Source organism: Convolutriloba macropyga, chromosome 9, assembly GCF_964194025.1.
Source record: "Convolutriloba macropyga chromosome 9, txConMacr16.3, whole genome shotgun sequence".
Lineage (NCBI taxonomy): Eukaryota > Metazoa > Xenacoelomorpha > Acoela > Convolutidae > Convolutriloba > Convolutriloba macropyga.
In genome coordinates this window covers 24,103,958-24,123,621 of record NC_134476.1, presented here as the reverse complement: position 1 = coordinate 24,123,621, position 19,664 = coordinate 24,103,958, and the positions used below count along the sequence as shown (strand labels likewise).

General features: G+C 36.5%; 1 protein-coding gene across 1 annotated transcript in view; it reads left to right on the top strand.

Annotated features, from left to right (window-relative positions):
• The window catches only part of LOC142345273 (uncharacterized), a 33,323-nt gene extending 21,172 nt beyond the window's left edge, over positions 1–12,151 (top strand). The window contains exon 3 of the mRNA XM_075397254.1: positions 11,746–12,151. Within this exon, the coding sequence (XP_075253369.1) occupies positions 11,746–12,035 (290 nt within the window). The 3' untranslated portion in view covers positions 12,036–12,151. The remainder of the gene's footprint in view (positions 1–11,745) is intronic.
• The last annotated feature ends 7,513 nt before the right edge of the window (positions 12,152–19,664 follow it).

Genomic DNA, 19,664 nt, shown 5'->3' with positions numbered 1-19,664 from the left:
ACCAAATGAACAACCATCGATAACATTCGAAGACGAATAATAACCGTACGCATAATTTTCTATACCAGAATCTTGAGGTTTTGGTTCTGTGTCGCAAATAGTCTATTTGAATCGTTTTTGAAAATTTTTGAAGTATTTAGGACTGTTTTCTTACATAGCTTCAACCATAGTAATGACTAAACTGAGTGAGTAAATAGTGAATTACCTCTATGAATTATTGGGTTTGAGTTGATAACACGGTGTAAACAAAATTTCAAGGTCGTTCGAAGACGAAAATTCTTTACATTTTTGTTATTTTATTGCTTGTAAACAAATTCTGTCTGGACATTAAGTAAACAAACTATGGCTGTCTGGTTTGTACAAAGCTCCCCAATTAAAACAAAGCTTTCGCATTTTTCCAAAGTTCCACGATCGTTAACCTGAGGAAAGTTTGGGTTGTTTTCATTGCTTTTTAAATAAATTTTGTCTAGACATTAAGTAAACAAATCAGGTTTGTTGATGTTATGTTTCCAAATAATGGCTGTCGCAATTTCCCGAAGTTTTTAAAACTTTGCTGTGATTGGGTGACGACTTGAATTAAAATCCGTTTTTGTAACATAACTAATGGTTCCAACTTTATGGCTTGTAAACAAAGTTTCCGAAGACATTAGTAAAATAAATTGAGTCTGATGGAACTTTCCAATGTTATGAAGTCTTTGTTCTGATTGGTTAACGACTTGAGATATAATCTATTTTTAGTAACATAACTAATCGTTCCAACCTTATGGCTTGTAAACAAACTTTCTGAAGACATTAGGTAAACAAATAAAGGTTGACGGAACTTTCCAATGTAATGCAATGTTTGTTATGCTTGGTTGGTGACATGATAAATCCATTTTCAGTAAATAGACTAATTGTTTTAACTATTGTGTTTGTTTATCCTCATGAGAAAACATTAAATTTTTGGGGAACAGGAGAACCACTTGTTTACCGAATTTCTATAGAAACGTTGACTTTTAAATCTTTTTTAAAAAATTTATCTATCCTAATCCGATATTTAGTCACTTACTAATTTTTGGGATATGCCTGCAAAAGACCGACATTTACAGATCAGCTGTGGAAAATGTGGAAAATCTATAGTAAAATATCACATTGCTCGCCATAGAAAGACCTGTTCTAGCGGTACCTTATACTGCAAGAAACGAAACTGTAATTTTGCAACAAAAAATTCGGCAGAACTATCGTACCATATTGCCAAATCGCATGGATCGAAAAAGCGTAACACTTTAAACAAGTGCGTTGTTTGTCAGAGAGATTTTCCAAGTTTCTACTCTCTGCAGCTTCATCGCAGGAAGATACACCAAGTTAACACGAAAGTTGGGAGCTTAAACACAACCCGTGTCCGTGAAATAATGGATGAGTTGAATGAAGATAGTGAAAAATTGAAAGAGGAATTAGCAGCATGTCAGCATTTACTGGAAGATGTGCACGCTGAGCATGGAAGACAAGAAGTTTTCAACTTCAGCTTATCGAAATTGGACACCAACGAAATCAACAAAAAACTTGATGAAGTTTTTGAAAATCTCAAATGTGCTGCAAAAGTTAACCTAGCTTTGGGGTTCCTGTTGCAGAATGTAGAGAACAACGACTACCGTTATTATTATCCGCACGAAAATAATTTACTTCTGGATAGGGCGCATTTGTTGAGCAATAAAAACGATTTACTCAACCTTCAAAGTGAAATTGGAAAGTTTGACTTGATTGAAACCTGTACACAGGAACGCCAGAACTCAAAGTGGCGATTCGCTTTAATTACGAACGTTACCATCTTTGCAGCTCTCTTAAAAAATATTCCTTTGGGTTGCCTGGATTCTGTTCTTCCGGAACCTTTGTTAAGAAACCCAGAAGTTAATTGTCTGCTTTCAAATGGACATGATGTACCTTATAACGATAACTTATGTCTATTCCGCGCAATTTCCATTCATTTATTTGGATCCGTAGATGTTGAACCACATGCAATGCAACTGTTTGACAATTTTGTTTCGTCCACTGACTGTGATCCTGAAAACTTCATGGGAGTTTCTCTGGATCAAATCCCAATAATTGAAAATTTAGTCGAAAAAAATACCTTCATCTATGATTTTACCATTGAAGATGGTGAAATAGTTGGCGAACTTATTCGACGAAGCATTGAACGATATGAAGAAAACAATAAATTACTTCGCTATAACAACCATATCTGTTATGTAAATGATATCAACAAATTCTTCAAGAAGTTCCGTTGTCCCAGCTGTGACCCCTTCTTCAATCACTCTGGACATTTTAATCGCCACTTACGAACTTGCAAAGAACGATTGAAAAATATCTATCCGAGAGGTGTTTATTCGTTAAAGGAAACATTGTTTCAGAAACTTGAAAACTTCTCAATCGCTTATCCAGATGATTGTACCCTCTTCAAAAATTTTGCGGTCTTCGACTCTGAAGCAATATGTGACAACTCATCGGAAATTAGTAGCACTGCTACAACATCATGGATTGGAACTCATGTACCAGTATCTGTTTCGATTTTCTCCAATCTGTTGGAGGAACCAATTTTCTTGTGCGAAGATGATCCTACTCGTCTCATCATATCATTTGTAGCTCAACTTGAAACACTAGCAGCAAAAAACAAAGCGGACATGAGACCTAAGTTGTTGGCGGTGGAAGCAGAGATAACAACTAGGTTGAGTGATATTTCCTCTAGATTTCAAGTTATTTCCGAAACTCAACCAAATATCAGTGACAGAACGGAAGATAGCAATGCATCTGAAAATTTTTTACGATTCCAGCAAAAGCAGCTCCTTGATCTGCAGCGTCATTTTGATAGTTATGTTGACACTTTACCAGTTTTTGGATTCAACAGTGGAAAATATGACCTTAACCTAATCAAAACTTATCTCATTCCTCATCTAATAACTGATAGATCTATTCAACCTACGGTAATAAAGAAGGCAAACCAATTTATATCTTTTAGTTTTGGTGACATTCAGTTTTTCGATATTCTGAACTTTCTCGGTGGAGCTACATCTCTGGATTTATTTCTGAAAGCATATCAGTCCGAGGAGACAAAAGGATTTTTTCCGTGTGAATGGTTTGATTCGTTGACGAAACTTGACTGTGACAAACTTCCTCCCTATGACTCATTTTTCAGCAAACTGAAAAACTTTAATCCTTTGGAGAAGGACTTGTCTGAGTTCGAGAAGTTAATGCAGTGTGGGAAAGACGAGAAGATAATCCTAAAGGAGATGGGACTGAAAAAGAAGCCGCTGTCAGGAAAACAAAATTATACTCTTTTAGCAGATTTGTGGAAGAAGGAGGGTATGAAAACTTTTCGTGATTTCCTTCGATGGTATAATAACAAAGACGTTGTACCAACGTTGACTGCAATGAGTAAAATGATTGAGTTTTATCATAATCGGAACATTGATATATTGAAGCGCGGTTGTACACTTCCAAATTTGGCTAATGTTTGTCTTCACAAGTCAACAAGTTCAAAATTTTATCCGTTCGTCGATAGCGATAAAGATTTACATGAAAAAGTGCGAAGTGAAATGACTGGTGGGCCTTCTATTGTCTTCACAAGGAAAGCTGTTGTAGACAAGACATTCATCCGAACATCAAACAACATTTGTAAGGCGATAGTTGGAATAGACGCCAGCCAATTGTATCCCTTCGCCATGTGTCAAGCGATGCCAACGGGTTTATACACTAGGTGGGAGTTCGATTCTGATCTCCAAAAGTTCAAAGCTCGTCAGAACAAGATTAGAAAATTTGAAAACATGGTTATTTCTTACTATCAAACAATCAGACCAGACTGTACTATTGAGAGCATCTATACAACTGGAAAACAGAAAAAAATTGATTGGTTTAGTGTTGATTGCTTTTGTGGACACTGCAATACAATTTTCGAAGCTCTCGGATGTTACTACCATTTCTGTCCCTGTAGAGAAGCTCAACCCTCTCTTAGCGAGGAAGAACTTAAACAAGGTCTCCAGAAGCGAGAATCTGATAAGTTAAGAAAAAAACATCTGGAGAAAAAGGGATACAAAATTATCGAGATGAGGGAGTGTGAATGGTGGGATCAGGTTCAGATGAGCTCTTTTCGGAAAAATCACGTTAGAGAAAATTTTCTCTACAAACTACCCTTAAGCATGGAAACCCTTCTGAAGCGGATAGATGATGATAAATTATTCGGTTATGTACAATGCAACTTAGAAGTTCCGGAGGAGCTCTACGAACGATTCGCAAACTTTCCTCCAATTTTCAAAAATAGCAACGTTGGAAGAGAAGATATTCGAGATTTCATGAGAGAGTATGCTGAAAAGAACGATCTATTGATGAAACCACAACGAATGTTGATTTCGAGTTATAAATTAAATAATGGAATAGTTATAACGCCATTACTGAAGTTTTACTTGAAGCTTGGACTACGTTGTACTAAAATATACCGATCTGTCGAGTATACGCCACAAAAGTGCTTCAATGATTTTGTGCAATCTGTTGTTGATGCGAGACGAAAGGGAGATGAAAATCTTGACTCGAGCGTTGTTGCTGAGACTATGAAGTTACTTGGGAACAGCTCGTATGGTTATCAGATTATGGATCGAAGTCGACACACCCGAACTCTCTATCTTAATGAAGAAAAAACTCATAAAGCAATTAATAACCGTCTTTTTAGAAGACTCAATAGCGTTTCGAGAGATATCTATGAAGTTGAACTATTGAAAAGCACAATTGAACATCGTGAACCAATAATTGTTGGATTTTTTATCCTTCAGTATGCAAAATTGAGAATGTTAGAGCTTTACTACAACTTTTTTGACAAGTTCTGTGATGTTGAAGAATTTGAAGAGCTTGAAATGGACACTGACTCTCTGTATATGGCGCTAGCTCATGAGATTCTCTATGAATGCATTCGTCCCGAAATGAAGAGCACTTGGAAAGAACTCCGAAGTAATGACTGTGTAGAAAATTTTCGCGCTGATTGTAACAAAAATTTTTCCGAGAAACTCTTGCCCTAAACATGTGAAACATGATAAGCGGGAACCTGGATTATTCAAGGAGGAGTTTCGATGTACTGAAAAAATGTCTCTATGTAGCAAAACTTATTGCTGTTACGACTCTAGAACGAAGAAAACTAAGTTCAGCAGCAAGGGACTCAACAAGAATGTTCTAGAAGAAAATAATGATGGACATTGCAGAAGTACAGAAAAGTAATGAATGAAGCAGTGAATGTATCCTCGACTAACAGAGGATTCAAAACAGTAAATCATCAAGTTCTCACGTACGAACAAACTAAAAAGGGACTTTCCTGTTTCTATCCCAAGCGAATGGTGGAGGCAGATGGAATACATACAAAACCTTTGATGATCTGAAATTAAAACTCTACTTTCAAATATTTTACATCCGTCATCTTTATTTATTTTCGCTGATACATGATAGGATTCTGATTAGAATTTAAGTGTTTTGAGTAATTTCGTTGTGTATTGTATAACTATTCTTGGTATTCATTGTAATAAATTAACTATCGTTAGGGAAAAAAACTTTGAAAGCTGCTTTATTTTTCATTCAAAGCTATACATGGAGAAATCGAATGAGTTCTTTAATCGTGTCATCCTCCTTATATCAATTAGCTTTCCTTATAAGGAACGTCAGAAATTTATTCAATCTTTAGTAGCGTTGATCAATTTTCCTTATTGTTTTTTGTGACGTCATAAATCCATTTTATAGCGTGCATAAATAGTATGCATTTCGTGCTCATCGAGCTTTTTCCTTTTTGATGAAAAAAATTACGATGACTAATTAAAAATAACATTGATTAGGATGTTCCTTAATCATCCCACTATGTGAACATCCAAGAACAATCTTAATACATGTGAGCATCTAAGACTAATTTTAATGCTTGTGAGAAGCTATAGCTAATCTTAATACATGTAATACTATACCTAATTTTAATACATGTAGAAGCTATACGTAATCTTAATACATGTAGATTCTATACCTAATCTTAATACATGTAGAATCTGTCTTAATACAACTAATTTTATAAAATTTTATTCATATCCTTTTATATCATACATTAATATCTGATTCCTACCTTTATACATTGCTAAAATAACTCAAGGGCGACCGAAGCGAGCCACAACCGCTATAACCAATCTTAATACATGTGGGTCGCCACCCCCCCCCCCCCCGGGCACCTCGGTCCAGCTATATACTACTCATACCAGAATCCAATCTTCAATTTCGCAAACTTTTAACGCCAATGGGACTTACGATTATTGTTATAAACCAAAATGAAAACAAAAATCCTCTAAAACGTACAAATATATAAAAATCTCAAATATTTTATGAAGTCTCGTAGTAAAAAGAGTAAAAAAGCCGAGCAACAAAAGTTTGAAGCTAAAACGGTTACAAAGGTTAATTTATAGCTCACTGAAAACGGGTTGTGACTTGTGTTTACAAAGACTGAACAACAATTTGAACAAAAAACTATTTTAAGAAATGACAAAGCTCAAAAACCCAAATTTGTTCTGGAAACAAATATTTCCAAAATTGATGACAGATTTAAGATTTCAACAAAAAAGCGGTGGATTAAGTTTCAACACCTCAGGAAACATTAACAGGATACATTAACAAACACACAAAGAAGCAAAAACTTCAAACAATTTTACGACATCACACTCTTCAAGGCACTTATTACTCACCAGAACTTTAAATCATCTTTTTTCTTCATCCTAACATCAACGAGCCTTCCCTATAAAAGGACAACGTAGACACGACAACAAAAAGAAGCCCGAAAATTGAACAGTATATAAATCTCGAAAACTTTTTTTTTGAAAATAAATGGTCGAAGCAATCAGTCACAACGTATAATAAAGCGAAATTAAAGTGGATGCACCATCAAACGTAATTGATACTAATAATCAGTGAGACTGAGTTACACGGTGACCGAACTGAAAGCAAAATGGTAGTTGAAAAAAATGTTTTAAAAAATTTAATTTGAAAGTCATTAAAACAAATAGCTGTAAACTTAAATCTTTATCTAGGTAGAGTTATACGTTCTGGGGAAGCAACTGAGACCTATCGTTATCAAGTATCTGGCGGACAACAGCAAAAGGAAAGACAAACATAAAAAACAACAAAAAATCCACAAAATTTTGCGAGATAACAGGGTCTCAGCCCAAAAAGCATAAATTTTCAACAAAAACAATTAATATATACAGCTACGCGTTTTTCCAACGCTGTCCAAATTTCTTACTATGCTTTCTTTCAATTAGATTTGCCAATAATGTAATGATTTGAGAAGGAAACGAAATGGACTCATAAAAATTGCATTTATGCTTAAAAAAGAAAATGAAAAAAATATTTGAAAACGCGTAGTGTCAAAACAAAGAAAACATAAGTTGAATATAAAACCGTTTCCAACAAAAATGTATTAATCACACGGAACTGGTATTTGCCTGTTTTTCCTGAGGCTGTTCCCGAAATTGAGAGAAATAAGATAAATTAGTGGAGAAGTTCAAAAAGTTCACCGATTGTTTCTTAAAACAAATTTATTCAAACTCATAAGAGACATTAGAGAACAACTGAAAGACTTGTCTATTTTCATCTATAACTTGTGAAAATTTAACTGCATGGTTGATTGGGGACACTAATTCGTTGGGCTACAAAAAGTATAACAAATGAAAGCAAAACTCAAAATTTTTACGAAAAGAATTGGTCAAAGCCATAAAAACCATGAGCGTAACTCTTAAACTATATTATAATTTCGTTTGACAGTTTTTTGCAAATAGTTTCTGTCATTTTTTGAGCCCTGATTTGAGTTTTTTCTCAGTAATTTACATAAAAACATTTACATAGCGTAAATGCTTTGAAAAAAAGGTCGCGCCGCATTTAAATCTAATAAAATTTTTATCGTAAGGATCCCCGGTGAGATCAAGATCAGCCCAGTTATTGCTGCTCGTCTAAGAAAACATTCAAGTGTTCAAATGATTGCGAAATAGATCAATTTTTAAACAAAGTTTTCAGTTTGTCAAAAAACAAATAATGCTTTATTTTGTAGTTATCGAGTTTAAATTTGCCAAACACTTGCAAAATTATGATCCACAAGACTCATATATCCAGCGGGATTACAGTTAGCTTTTTTCTGAGCTTAAAAAGATTTCGACCGCTTTTTTAAGGTGTCTACTTCCAGCAAATTTAAGGCAAGTGGGCTTAAACAAAAGCAAATGTCCTTTTTTTCTCGAAAAAAGTCTGGTTTTTGAAAATTTTAGCATAAATACTAGCCACAAAACTCGGATCGAACAACTCAGCAACCCTCTTTCATCTTTAGAGATGAAATAAAATGCAGTACAGTTAACAATTTTTACATTTGATTTTGCAAAATTGACAAAAATTTGGTCAAAAATACTGAAAATATGAATAAAGACAGCAATTATTCACAAAACTTTAAGCCTCGATAACTCCCTATAAAAAGTGAAAAATGAAAAAATCTTTTTAACTCCTTATTCTACAGTGGACTGGCATACTAACGACAGTTGTTTGATAATAGAAATACTAAAAAAGACCATTAAAAAATAACTCGATGTCTACAATAAAAAATCATAACAAAATCAAACTCACGTCAGATAAAATCTAAATAAAACAGTTTAACCTATATTTCATTAACAAAAAAATGGGACTTGTTCTCAATGCGACTGGTTAAGAAGTCGACAAAAAGTGAAAAAATTGCAAAGAAGTTTTGAAAACAATTAACCCTCTCAATTATCAATGTCATTAGATATCAACTGAAATCACTGAATTTTTCTTTTGTATCTCTATAGGAAGCAATTGGGACATACCAGAATCCAATCTTCAATTGCGCAAATTTTTAACGCCAATAGGACTTACGATTATTGTTATAAACCAAAAAGAAAACAAAAATCCTCTAAAATGTACAAATATATAATAATCTCAAACATTTTATGAAGTCTCGTAGTAAAAAGAGTAAAAAAGCCGAGCAACAAAAGTTTGAAGCTAAAACGGTTACAAAGGTTAATTTATAGTTCACTGAAAACGGGTTGTGACTTGTGTTTACAAAGACTGAACAACAATTTGAACAAAAAACTATTTTAAGAAATGACAAAGCTCAAAAACCCAAATTTGTTCTGGAAACAAATATTTCCAAAATTGATGACAGATTTAAGATTTCAACAAAAAGCGGTGGATTAAGTTTCAACACCTTAGGAAACCAATCCTCCACGACCACACAAATCAACAAATACATTAACAAACACACAAAGAATCAAAAACTTCAAACAATTTTACGACATCACACTCTTCAAGGCACTATGCTTATAAGATTTCACCCACAAGAACTGTAAATCATCTTTCTTTCCTCATCCTAACATCAACGAGCCTTTCCTATAAATGGACAACGTAGACACGACAACAAAAAGAAATCCGGACATTGAACAGTATATAAATCTCGAAAACTTTTTTTTGAAAATAAATGGTCGAAGCAATCAGTCACAATGTATAATAAAGCGCAATTGAAGTGGATGCACCATCAAACGTAATTGATACTAATAATCGGTGAGATTGAGTTACACGTTGACCAAATTGAAAGCAAAATTGCAGTTGAAAGAAAAATGTTTAAAAAATTTTAATTTGAAAGTCATTAAAACAAACAGCTATAAACTGAAACCTTTATCTAGGTAGAGTTATACGTCCTGGGGAAGCAACTGAGACCTATCGTTATCAGGTGTATGGCGGACAACAGCAAAAGGAAAGACAAACATTAAAAAAAACAACAAAAAATCCACAACATTTTGCGAGATAACTTTGTCTCAACCCAAAAAGCATAACTTTTCAACAAAAACAATTAATATATATAGATACGCATTTTCCCAACGCTGTCCAAATTTTCTACTATGCTTTCTTTCAATTAGATTTGCCGACAATGTGATAATTCAAGAAGGAGACGAAATGAAATGGACTCATAAAAAATGCAATTATGCTCAAAAAAGAAAATGAAAAAAAATTATTTGAAAACGCGTAGTATCAAAACAAGGAAAACATAAGTTGAATATAAAATTGTTTCCACCAATAATTTATTGATCACAAGGAATTGGTATTTGCCTTTTTTTCCTGAGGCTGCTCCCGAAGTTGAGAGAAATAAAATAAAATAGTGGAAAAGTTCAAAAATTCACCGATTTTTTCTTAAAACAAATTTATTCAAATTCATAAGAGACATTAGAGAACAACTGAAAGACTTGTCTAGGTTCATCTATAACTCCTAAAAATTTAACTGCGTTTTTGATTGGGGACACTAAGTTTTTGGGCTACAAAAAGTATAACAAATGAAAGCAAAACTCAAGAAGTCTATAAAATTTTTACGAAAAGCATTGTTCAAACCCATAAAAACCATGAGATTAACTCTTAAACCATATTATAATTTCGTTTGGCATTTTTTTGCAAATAGTATCTGTCCTTTTTTGAGCCCTGATTTGAGATTCTTTTCATTAAATTACATAAAAACATTTACATAGCGGAAATGCTTTGAAAAAAAGGTCACGCCCCATTTAAATCTAAAAAATTTTCATCGTAAGGATCCACGGTGAGATCAAGATCAGCCCAGATATTGATGCGCTTCTAGGAAAACATTCAATTGTTCAAATGATTGCAAAATAGATCAATTTTTAAACAAAGTTTTCAGTTTGTCAAAAAATAAATAATGCTTTTTTTGTAGTTATCGAGTTTAAATTTGCAAAAAACTTGCAAAATTATGATCCAGAAGACTCATATATCCAGCGGGATTACGAATAGCTCTTTTCTGAGCTTAAAAAGATTACGACCGCAGTTTTAAGTGTCTACTTCCAGCAAATTTAAAGCAAGTGGGCTTAAAGAAAAGCAAATGTGGTCCTATTTTTCTCGAAAAAAGTCTGATTTTTGAAAAATTTAGCATAAATTCTAGCCAAAAAACTCGGATCGAACAACTCAGCAACCCTCTTTCATCTTTAGAGATGAACTAAAAAGCAGTACAGTTAACAATTTTTAAATTTGATTTTGCAAAATTGACAAAATTTGGTCAAAAATACTAAAAATGTGAATAAAAACAGCTATTATTCACAAAACTTTAAGCCTCGATAACTCCCTATAAAAAGCAAAAAATGAAAAAATATTTTTAGTTCCTTATTCTACAGTCGACTGGCATTCTAATGACACCACCCACAACTCTCTACGATGATTATATCGATCGGCCAAAATTGACTGAACAAAAAAACCCAATTGAGTATATAGTTCCTCCCTCCCCACTAAAGTGGGGGTCGGAACAATAAAAATCTATTGATGGATCACCCCGATTTTATAGAAACCAAAATAGCATCAATGAATCCTAAAAAACGCATCAATGGATCAGTGAAAATATTTCGAAAAATGTTTCGTTTTACTGAAAGCAAGCATTTACAAATATTTATAAAAATGGTTATAAATAGTTTTAATTTATATATACATGTATAAGTTGATAGAGTAAACGACCAATTTGTCTAATTTATCATCTAACTCATAATACTTCCTTTTCTGAAGTCCTCTTTCCGAATCGAAGTTTTTGGTTTTTTTGTTCATATGATTCTGCGCATTTCTTCTTAAAAGAAGAAAGGCTCTTCACATGAACTTGCGTTCTAAATGAAAGAGCATTGATCAATTTTAACCTATAATTCAAATAATTATGACCTGAATTTTTAGAAGCGAATTCACACTGTCGTGAGATCCTAATCGGAGTTGATCAGCAAAAGAAAACAGCACAGCAGGAACAACTAACAGCTCAAAAGTGTGGCTACATGCTTCGGATGGTCTATTTCCCTGATGATAATGCTCCTTTTGACCAGAGAGAGTATTTCAGATTGAAAGGCGTGAACAGAGTCGAAGCAGTTGAAAAATTTTACAGGAGGTTTAATGTTTCACAACCCAAACCAGCACCTGTTAGACGAGTAGGGGGTTGGAAAAGTAATTTGACAAGCATGGTCCGAATTTAGACTCAAGTGAACTTAATCAAAATTGTGTTGCTTTATTTGTCGTTGTCAATTTGTATACCACGGTGACTTCTTTTTATATATTCTCTCCAGTTATGAAACTCGATTTTCACCAGACAGACTTTTTCTCAAAGTAAACAATAAATTATAGTGCATTTCTTGCTTGATATATTTTCTGATTAGGCTATATTGAGCGCATACTGATGATTTTTGCGCTTAAAGGAATGGGCGTGGTCCGCGCATAAAAACGCTACCGCACAATGTGAGTCAGATTGTTGCTCTGAAAGTCTGTTTTCAAATCGTAACCATTGATACTTCATATCCTTGTAATCACAAACGATTGTTACAAAAAGTTTGCTACTGAATTGCTTTTACTGTTGGCAACCCTTAAGTGCATATCTAAAATATTTCGAGTCATTTGATCACACGCAACTCCCAGCACGCAATACTTTGATGACACGAAGTTGACCAAACTATTGCGCGCTGGTTCCAAGACCTTCCCGCAGTTACAAAGGTCTGAGAAGAAACCACTTCAGTATTTGCGAAAGTTCGATCAAGGGCAATTTGAGTATCTGGCAGCCTCAGTGGAAGAGATTGGGTCCAAAATATCAGTTTAGGTTTTTATCCTATCCTTCAGATCAGAGAGATGTTGTATTAGAAGAAATTTTGTGAAATTCAGTAAGCGCTGGAGTTTTCTTATTCGCTGGATTCTACTTTTTGTTTTCAACTTTTAGATCCCTGGATACCGCGATAAAACGGTTGACTGGCCTACGAACTAGAAAAATTCAGAATTTTGTGCTTATCAGTTTTTCTAAAAGACATTGGTTTGTTTTTGAAGTACGCTCCGAGTTGCCATGTTTATCGTAGAGATAAGAAATAGCTCACAAACAAATGAAAAACTTCTGTACTCTAGTAAGACTAACTAAATAAGAGTCTGATTGGTCAAAGACCTTATAGTCTATTCAAAAGTTAATGTGATATATCGAGAAGTAGCGAACTTAGCAACTTAAGTTAAGACTTCGATATATAAAGAAAACTTTCTTACCTGATGTTTGGTGAAGTGAAATTGAATAATGGCTTCTAATTCGAACCGAATCGTCGATTCAAATTTGTCCATACCACAAGTTTATCAATGTACATAAACCATAAATTTGTGAGATAGATTCGACCTTCCCACCACCAAACTCGATCAGTAACCAACTCTCCGACCCTCCCAGTAGATAGCAATGACATGTTCTCAGGTAGGAAGAACAATGTGTTAAGTGCAAAAAACTGCACTAGTACTTGCCATATACGGCAAGGGGAAAAACTTGTTCACAACTAAGGTGTAAATTAACACATATCAGTTTATCTATATCTAGACGGATCTGTAAATTTTCATACTGATACCGATTATAAATACCTGTGAACTTTTGTACATTTAGGCCATTTTTAATTCAATTATTAAAATAAAAAAATTCTTGTTACTCGTGCTCGAGACCACGACAATGGTGTCCAGACCACCAAACGACCGACAAACCCTGGATCTGCAAAATGCTGAATCCTGTACTGGGTGGATCTTGTCTTTTGTGGCGAATTGTCGCGCAGAGAAGAAAGAAGATAAAATCAACATTGACGGTACGATTGTGGACCTACAGGTAACAAATCTCTTTCTTAGTATATGCGGCCAGGACGCACTTCTTAAACTTAGGAGCCTTATGAGCCCTAAAAAATTGTTAGACACTCCTTTTAAAGAGATCAGACTAGCTATTCGAAACTATATTTCACCTAAGGAGAGAGTAGTAACGGCAGAAAGGGCTAAATTTCTGTCCGTTGTCCAAGGTGTTGGAGAATCTGATGACGATTTTCTAACGCACCTCAGAGAAGAAGCACGTTATTGTTACTTTGAAAAACTTAAAACAGTAGCCAACCGTGAGGAAGAGTTGGTGAAAATAAAATTTATCTCAGGTTTGAGAGACCCTGAGGCCAAATTAAGACTATTAGACGGCATTAAAACTAAGCCAACGATGTCTCTGTCTAGAATGACAGAAAGCTTACAGTTCAGAAGTCAAGCAATGGGATTTGCGAGTTCCTCAACAGGTAACAGACCATTTGTAATAAAAGAAGAAGTTGTATACAACTTCAAAAAGAACTTCAGAAAACCTAGTGAAAAGTTCACTGGTAATAAAGGCAATGGTAACTTGTGTAATAGATGTGGAGGTAAGCCACACAGCAGCAAGCCGTGTCCGGCCTTGAACAAGAAATGTAACACATGTGAAAAAGTGGGGCACTTTTCAAAAATGTGCAAGAGTAAAACCCAGCCTAAGTCAGGTAAGTCTGACCAGCAAAACAACTTCTGCGAGGAAGAGGGTAAGTTGCCTGGTCAAACATCATCCGAAATGGAGATGGGAATGTACTATACACGGGAAAACGTGTTTAACATGTCGGTGAGATGGGAGTACATTACAGTAAAAGACCATAAAATAAAAATGCAAGTTGATACCGGTGCTGATAGCACCGTGATATCATCCTTAATCTGGACTGAGCTTGGTAAACCTCAGTTAAATGGGAAAGTCAGACGTCTTGAGGCCTATGATGGTCATCAACTTACGCTTCTGCGATCACTAACATGTGATGTTGAGTGGAACGGAAGCAACTTTAGGCAACAACAACTAGCAGTTGTGCAATCCGACAAAAAATTTGGGCTACTTGGGAGAGACATACTACCCCAAGAAAGCATCAATGCAGTGAGTGATGAAAGACTACCTGCAGTCAAAGGATACAAAGCACATGTGAAACTCATACCGGGATCACAGCCAAAGTTCTGCAAAGCTAGAAAGATACCTCTACCTCTCCAAGACAGGGTCAAAGAGAAGCTTGAGACAATGGTGCGACAGGGCATCCTGGAGCCAGTACAACCTGTTGGGGTCACAAATGCATCACCAGTAGTGTGGCAAAGGAAGAAAAATGGAGCTCTGCGACTATGCGTGGACCTCAAAGTTCACATCAATGGCAAAGTTATGGACGATGGCTATCCAATCCCAGACATGGAGACCATTTTTCATAATCTCCATGGGGCCTCTTACTTTGGAAAAATTGACTTATCAGATGCATATTATCAAATTGAGCTGGACGAGGATGCAAAAGAAATATGCACAATCAACACATCGCAAGGATTGTTCAAGATGTGCAGGCTTCCTCAGGGCCTAAAGAACTCTTCATCAATCTTCCAGAATTGCATTGAGTCAACTCTCAAAGGAATCAAGGGTGTGGTCATATTCCAAGACGACGTTCTGTTATATGGAACAACAAAAGATCAATACGAGAAACGAATGCTTGCAGTCAAGAGTCGGCAACGTGAAAAAAATTTCACCATCAATGAGAAGAAATCCAACTCAAAACCAGTTTCAAGCGTAAGTTTTCTTGGTTACTCTGTTTCCAAAGAAGGAATAGCACCCAATCCTAAACATGTTGAGAAAATCAAAAATGCAAAGCCGCCATCAAATATGAAACAACTCGAGTCCTTTGTCGGCTTAGCAAATTTTTATGTTCGAATGATACCGGATTTTGCAACCAAAATGCTACCCCTAAACGAAATTCGAAAAGAAGAATTCAGAATGGGACAAGAAAGAGCAAAATGTTTTTGAAAACATCAAAAACGAGTTATGTGCTAACCCTCTTGTACAGCCTTACAGCTTGACGAAGGAAGCAACCGTGACAACAGACGCCTCAGAGAAAGCTATAGGCGGAGTATTCTCACAAGAAGGACATCCTGTGATCTACGTATCGAGGAAGTTGTCACAAGCCGAACAAAATTACTCCAATATTGAGCGAGAGGCACTTGGAATCGTCTTTGTGGTCACAAGATTGAAGCAAATCCTACTCGGAAGAAGGTTCACTCTACAGACTGATCACAAACCTCTCAAATATCTCTTCGCCTCAGACGAAGAAATTCCGAAAACAGCATCAGCAAGAATTACAAGATGGGCGATAGCGCTGATGGGATTTGACTTCGAATTGAAGTATACACTCGGAGAACAGATTCCCCACGCTGATGCTCTGAGCAGACTAGACTTTGATGATGACGATGACAATGATCGAGTCTGCTTTGCTCTTGACAATATCTACTTCGTCCAATCCGACCTGGTGACACAGTCGGACATCAAAACTGAGCTGGGATCGAATCGACTCTTTCAAGATGTCATCAATCGAATAAAAAGCGGCATCTGGAAACAGTGCTCAGAAGCAGAGAAATGATTTGAACAACAGAAAGACGCCTTGACCATTCACAATGGAATCATCTTTCGAGGAGTTGTGCCTTTCATTCCACCCAAACTAAGACCTATGGTGATGGCCAAAGCTCATGAGATTCACCCAGGCAAAAATGCAACTAAAACAGCAGTTCGAATGATGGCTTGGTGGCCCGGCATCAGTCAAGATGTTCTTCGATATGTCAGTAAATGTAAGGAATGCCAAGAAAACAGGCCTAGCCTGGGGAAAACAGTATCTACTTGGCCAGAAGCTGAAGTTTGTGAAAGACTCCAAATGGACTAGGGCTACGTTAAGGATCAAGGTAATATCTTAGTGATAGTAGACGTGGGATCAGTTTGGATACAAGCCTTCCCTTCGGGAAATAGAACCTCACAAACAGTGAAGGTGTACTTGAGTCAAATCTTTGCAAGATTTGGGATACCAAGAACTTTAGTATCAGACAATGGTCCTGAGTTTGTGAGCAGTGACCTAAAGCAATGTGTGAATCATTTGGGATTAAAAAGATGGAATCTCCCATCTACCATCCAAGAGCAAATGGGATTGTTGAACGAGAGGTCCAAACAGTGAAACGGGCTATTCAAGCCAGGAGTCCAAATCTGAATGTGTCATTTGGCGCTTTCCTACAGCGGGCTTTAATGACACATCGCAACACTTCCAAGACGCGGGGCAAAACTCCTGTAGAAATGCTACTGGGACGCAAAATAAGACTTCCTGCAGTCACTGATTTTGATCTGTGTGAAAGAGTCCTCTTCAAACCAACGAACAGTTCACCAACGGTTCCAGCTACTTTCATTATCCGTAAAGGAATGAACACTTCCTTCATCCAGCCGGAGAATTCAATTAAGACAGTTCTTGTTAGTGACAGCCAAATTGCACGGTTGGAACCTGACGACATCAAGACTGAATCCACTGACTCACAGTCTGAGAGCAGTAGGGAAGACATAGACGTGGCATCACCCAACTCTACTGAAGAAACCTCATTAGTTGAAGGGGAACAACCTTCAGTGGCCACGAGAACTTCAAGCAGAAACAAAAAACAGCCAGAAAGATTTGGAGAAGCTATTCCTACAAACTTGCTTAAAAAAGGAGGGAGGATGTGATATATCGAGAAGTAGCGAACTTAGCAACTTAAGTTAAAACTTCAATATATAAAGAAAACTTTCTTACCTGAAGTTTGGTGAAGTGAAATTGAATAATGGCTTCTAATTTGAACCGAATCGTCGATTCAAATTTGTTCATACCACAAGTTTATCAATGTACATAAACCATAAATTTGTGATCCTGTGGTCTACGTATCGAGGAAGTTGTCACAAGCCGAACAAAATTACTCCAATATTGAGCGAGAGGCACTTGCAATCGTCTTTGTGGTCACAAGATTGAAACAAATCCTACTCGGAAGAAGGTTCACTCTACAGACTGATCACAAACCTCTCAAATATCTCTTCGCCCCAGACGAAGAAATTCCGAAAACAGCATCTGCAAGAATTACAAGATGGGCGATAGCGCTGATGGGATTTGACTTCGAATTGAAGTATACACTCGGAGAACAGATTCCCCACGCTGATGCTCTGAGCAGACTAGACTTTGATGATGACGATGACAATGATCGAGTCTGCTTTGCTCTTGACAATATCTACTTCGTCCAATCCGACCTGGTGACACAGTTGGACATCAAAACTGAGCTGGGATCGAATCGACTCTTTCAAGATGTCATCAATCGAATAAAAAGCGGCATCTGGAAACAGTGCTCAGAAGCAGAGAAATGATTTGAACAACAGAAAGACGCCTTGACCATTCACAATGGAATCATCTTTCGAGGAGTTGTGCCTTTCATTCCACCCGAACTAAGACCTATGGTGATGGCCAAAGCTCATGAGATTCACCCAGGCAAAAACGCAACTGAAACAGCAGTTCGAATGATGGCTTGGCGGCCCGCACCAGGCAAGATGTTCTTCGATATGTCAGTAAATGTAAGGAAGGCCAAGAAAACAGGCCTAGCCTGGGGAAAGCAGTATCTACTTGGCCGGAAGCTGATGTTTGTGAAAGACTCCAACTGGACTGGGGCTACGTTAAGGATCAAGGTAATATCTTAGTGATAGTAGACGCGGGATCAGGTTGGATAGAAGCCTTCCCTGCGGGAAATAGAACCTCACAAACAGTGAAGGTGTACTTGAGTCAAATCTTTGCAAGATTTGGGATACCAAGAACATTAGTATCAGACAATGGTCCTGAGTTTGTGAGCAGTGACCTTAAGCAATGTGTGAATCATTTGGGATTAAAAAGATGGAATCTCCCATCTACCATCCAAGAGCAAATGGGATTGCTGAACGAGAGGTCCAAACAGTGAAACGGGCTATTCAAGCCAGGAGTCCAAATCTGAATGTGTCATTTGGCGCTTTCCTACAGCGGGCTTTAATGACACATCGGAACGCTTCCAAGACATGGAGCAAAACTCCTGTAGAAATGCTACTGGGACGCAAAATAAGACTTCCTGCAGTCACTGATTTTGATCTGTGTGAAAGAGTCCTCTTCAAACCAACGAACAGTTCACCAACGGTTCCAGCTACTTTCATTATCCGTAAAGGAATGAACACTTCGTTCATCCAGCCGGAGAATTCAATTAAGACAGTTCTTGTTAGTGACAACCAAATTGCACGGTTGGAACCTGACAACATCAAGACTGAATCCACTGACTCACAGTCTGAGAGCAGTAGGGAAGACATAGACGTGGCATCACCCAACTCTACTGAAGAAACCTCAGTAGTTGAAGGGGAACAACCTTCAGTGGCCACGAGAACTTCAAGCAGAAACAAAAAACAGCCAGAAAGATTTGGAGAAGCTATTCCTACAAACTTGCTTAAAAAAGGAGGGAGGATGTGATATATCGAGAAGTAGCGAACTTAGCAACTTAAGTTAAAACTTCAATATATAAAGAAAACTTTCTTACCTGATGTTTGGTGAAGTGAAATTGAATAATGGCTTCTAATTCGAACCGAATCGTCGATTCAAATTTGTCCATACCACAAGTTTATCAATGTACATAAACCATAAATTTGTGAGATAGATTCGACCTTCCCACCACCAAACTCGATCAGTAACCAACTCTCCGACCCTCCCAGTAGATAGCAATGACATGTTCTCAGGTAGGGAGAACAATGTGTTAAGTGCAAAAAACTGCACTAGTACTTGCCATATACGGCAAGGGGAAAAACTTGTTCACAACTAAGGTGTAAATTAACACATATCAGTTTATCTGTATCTAGACGGATCGGTAAATTTTCATACCGATACGGATTATAAATACCTGTGAAATTTTGTACATTTAGGCCATTTTGAATTCAATTATTAAAATAATAAAATTCTTGTTTCTCGTGCTCGAAA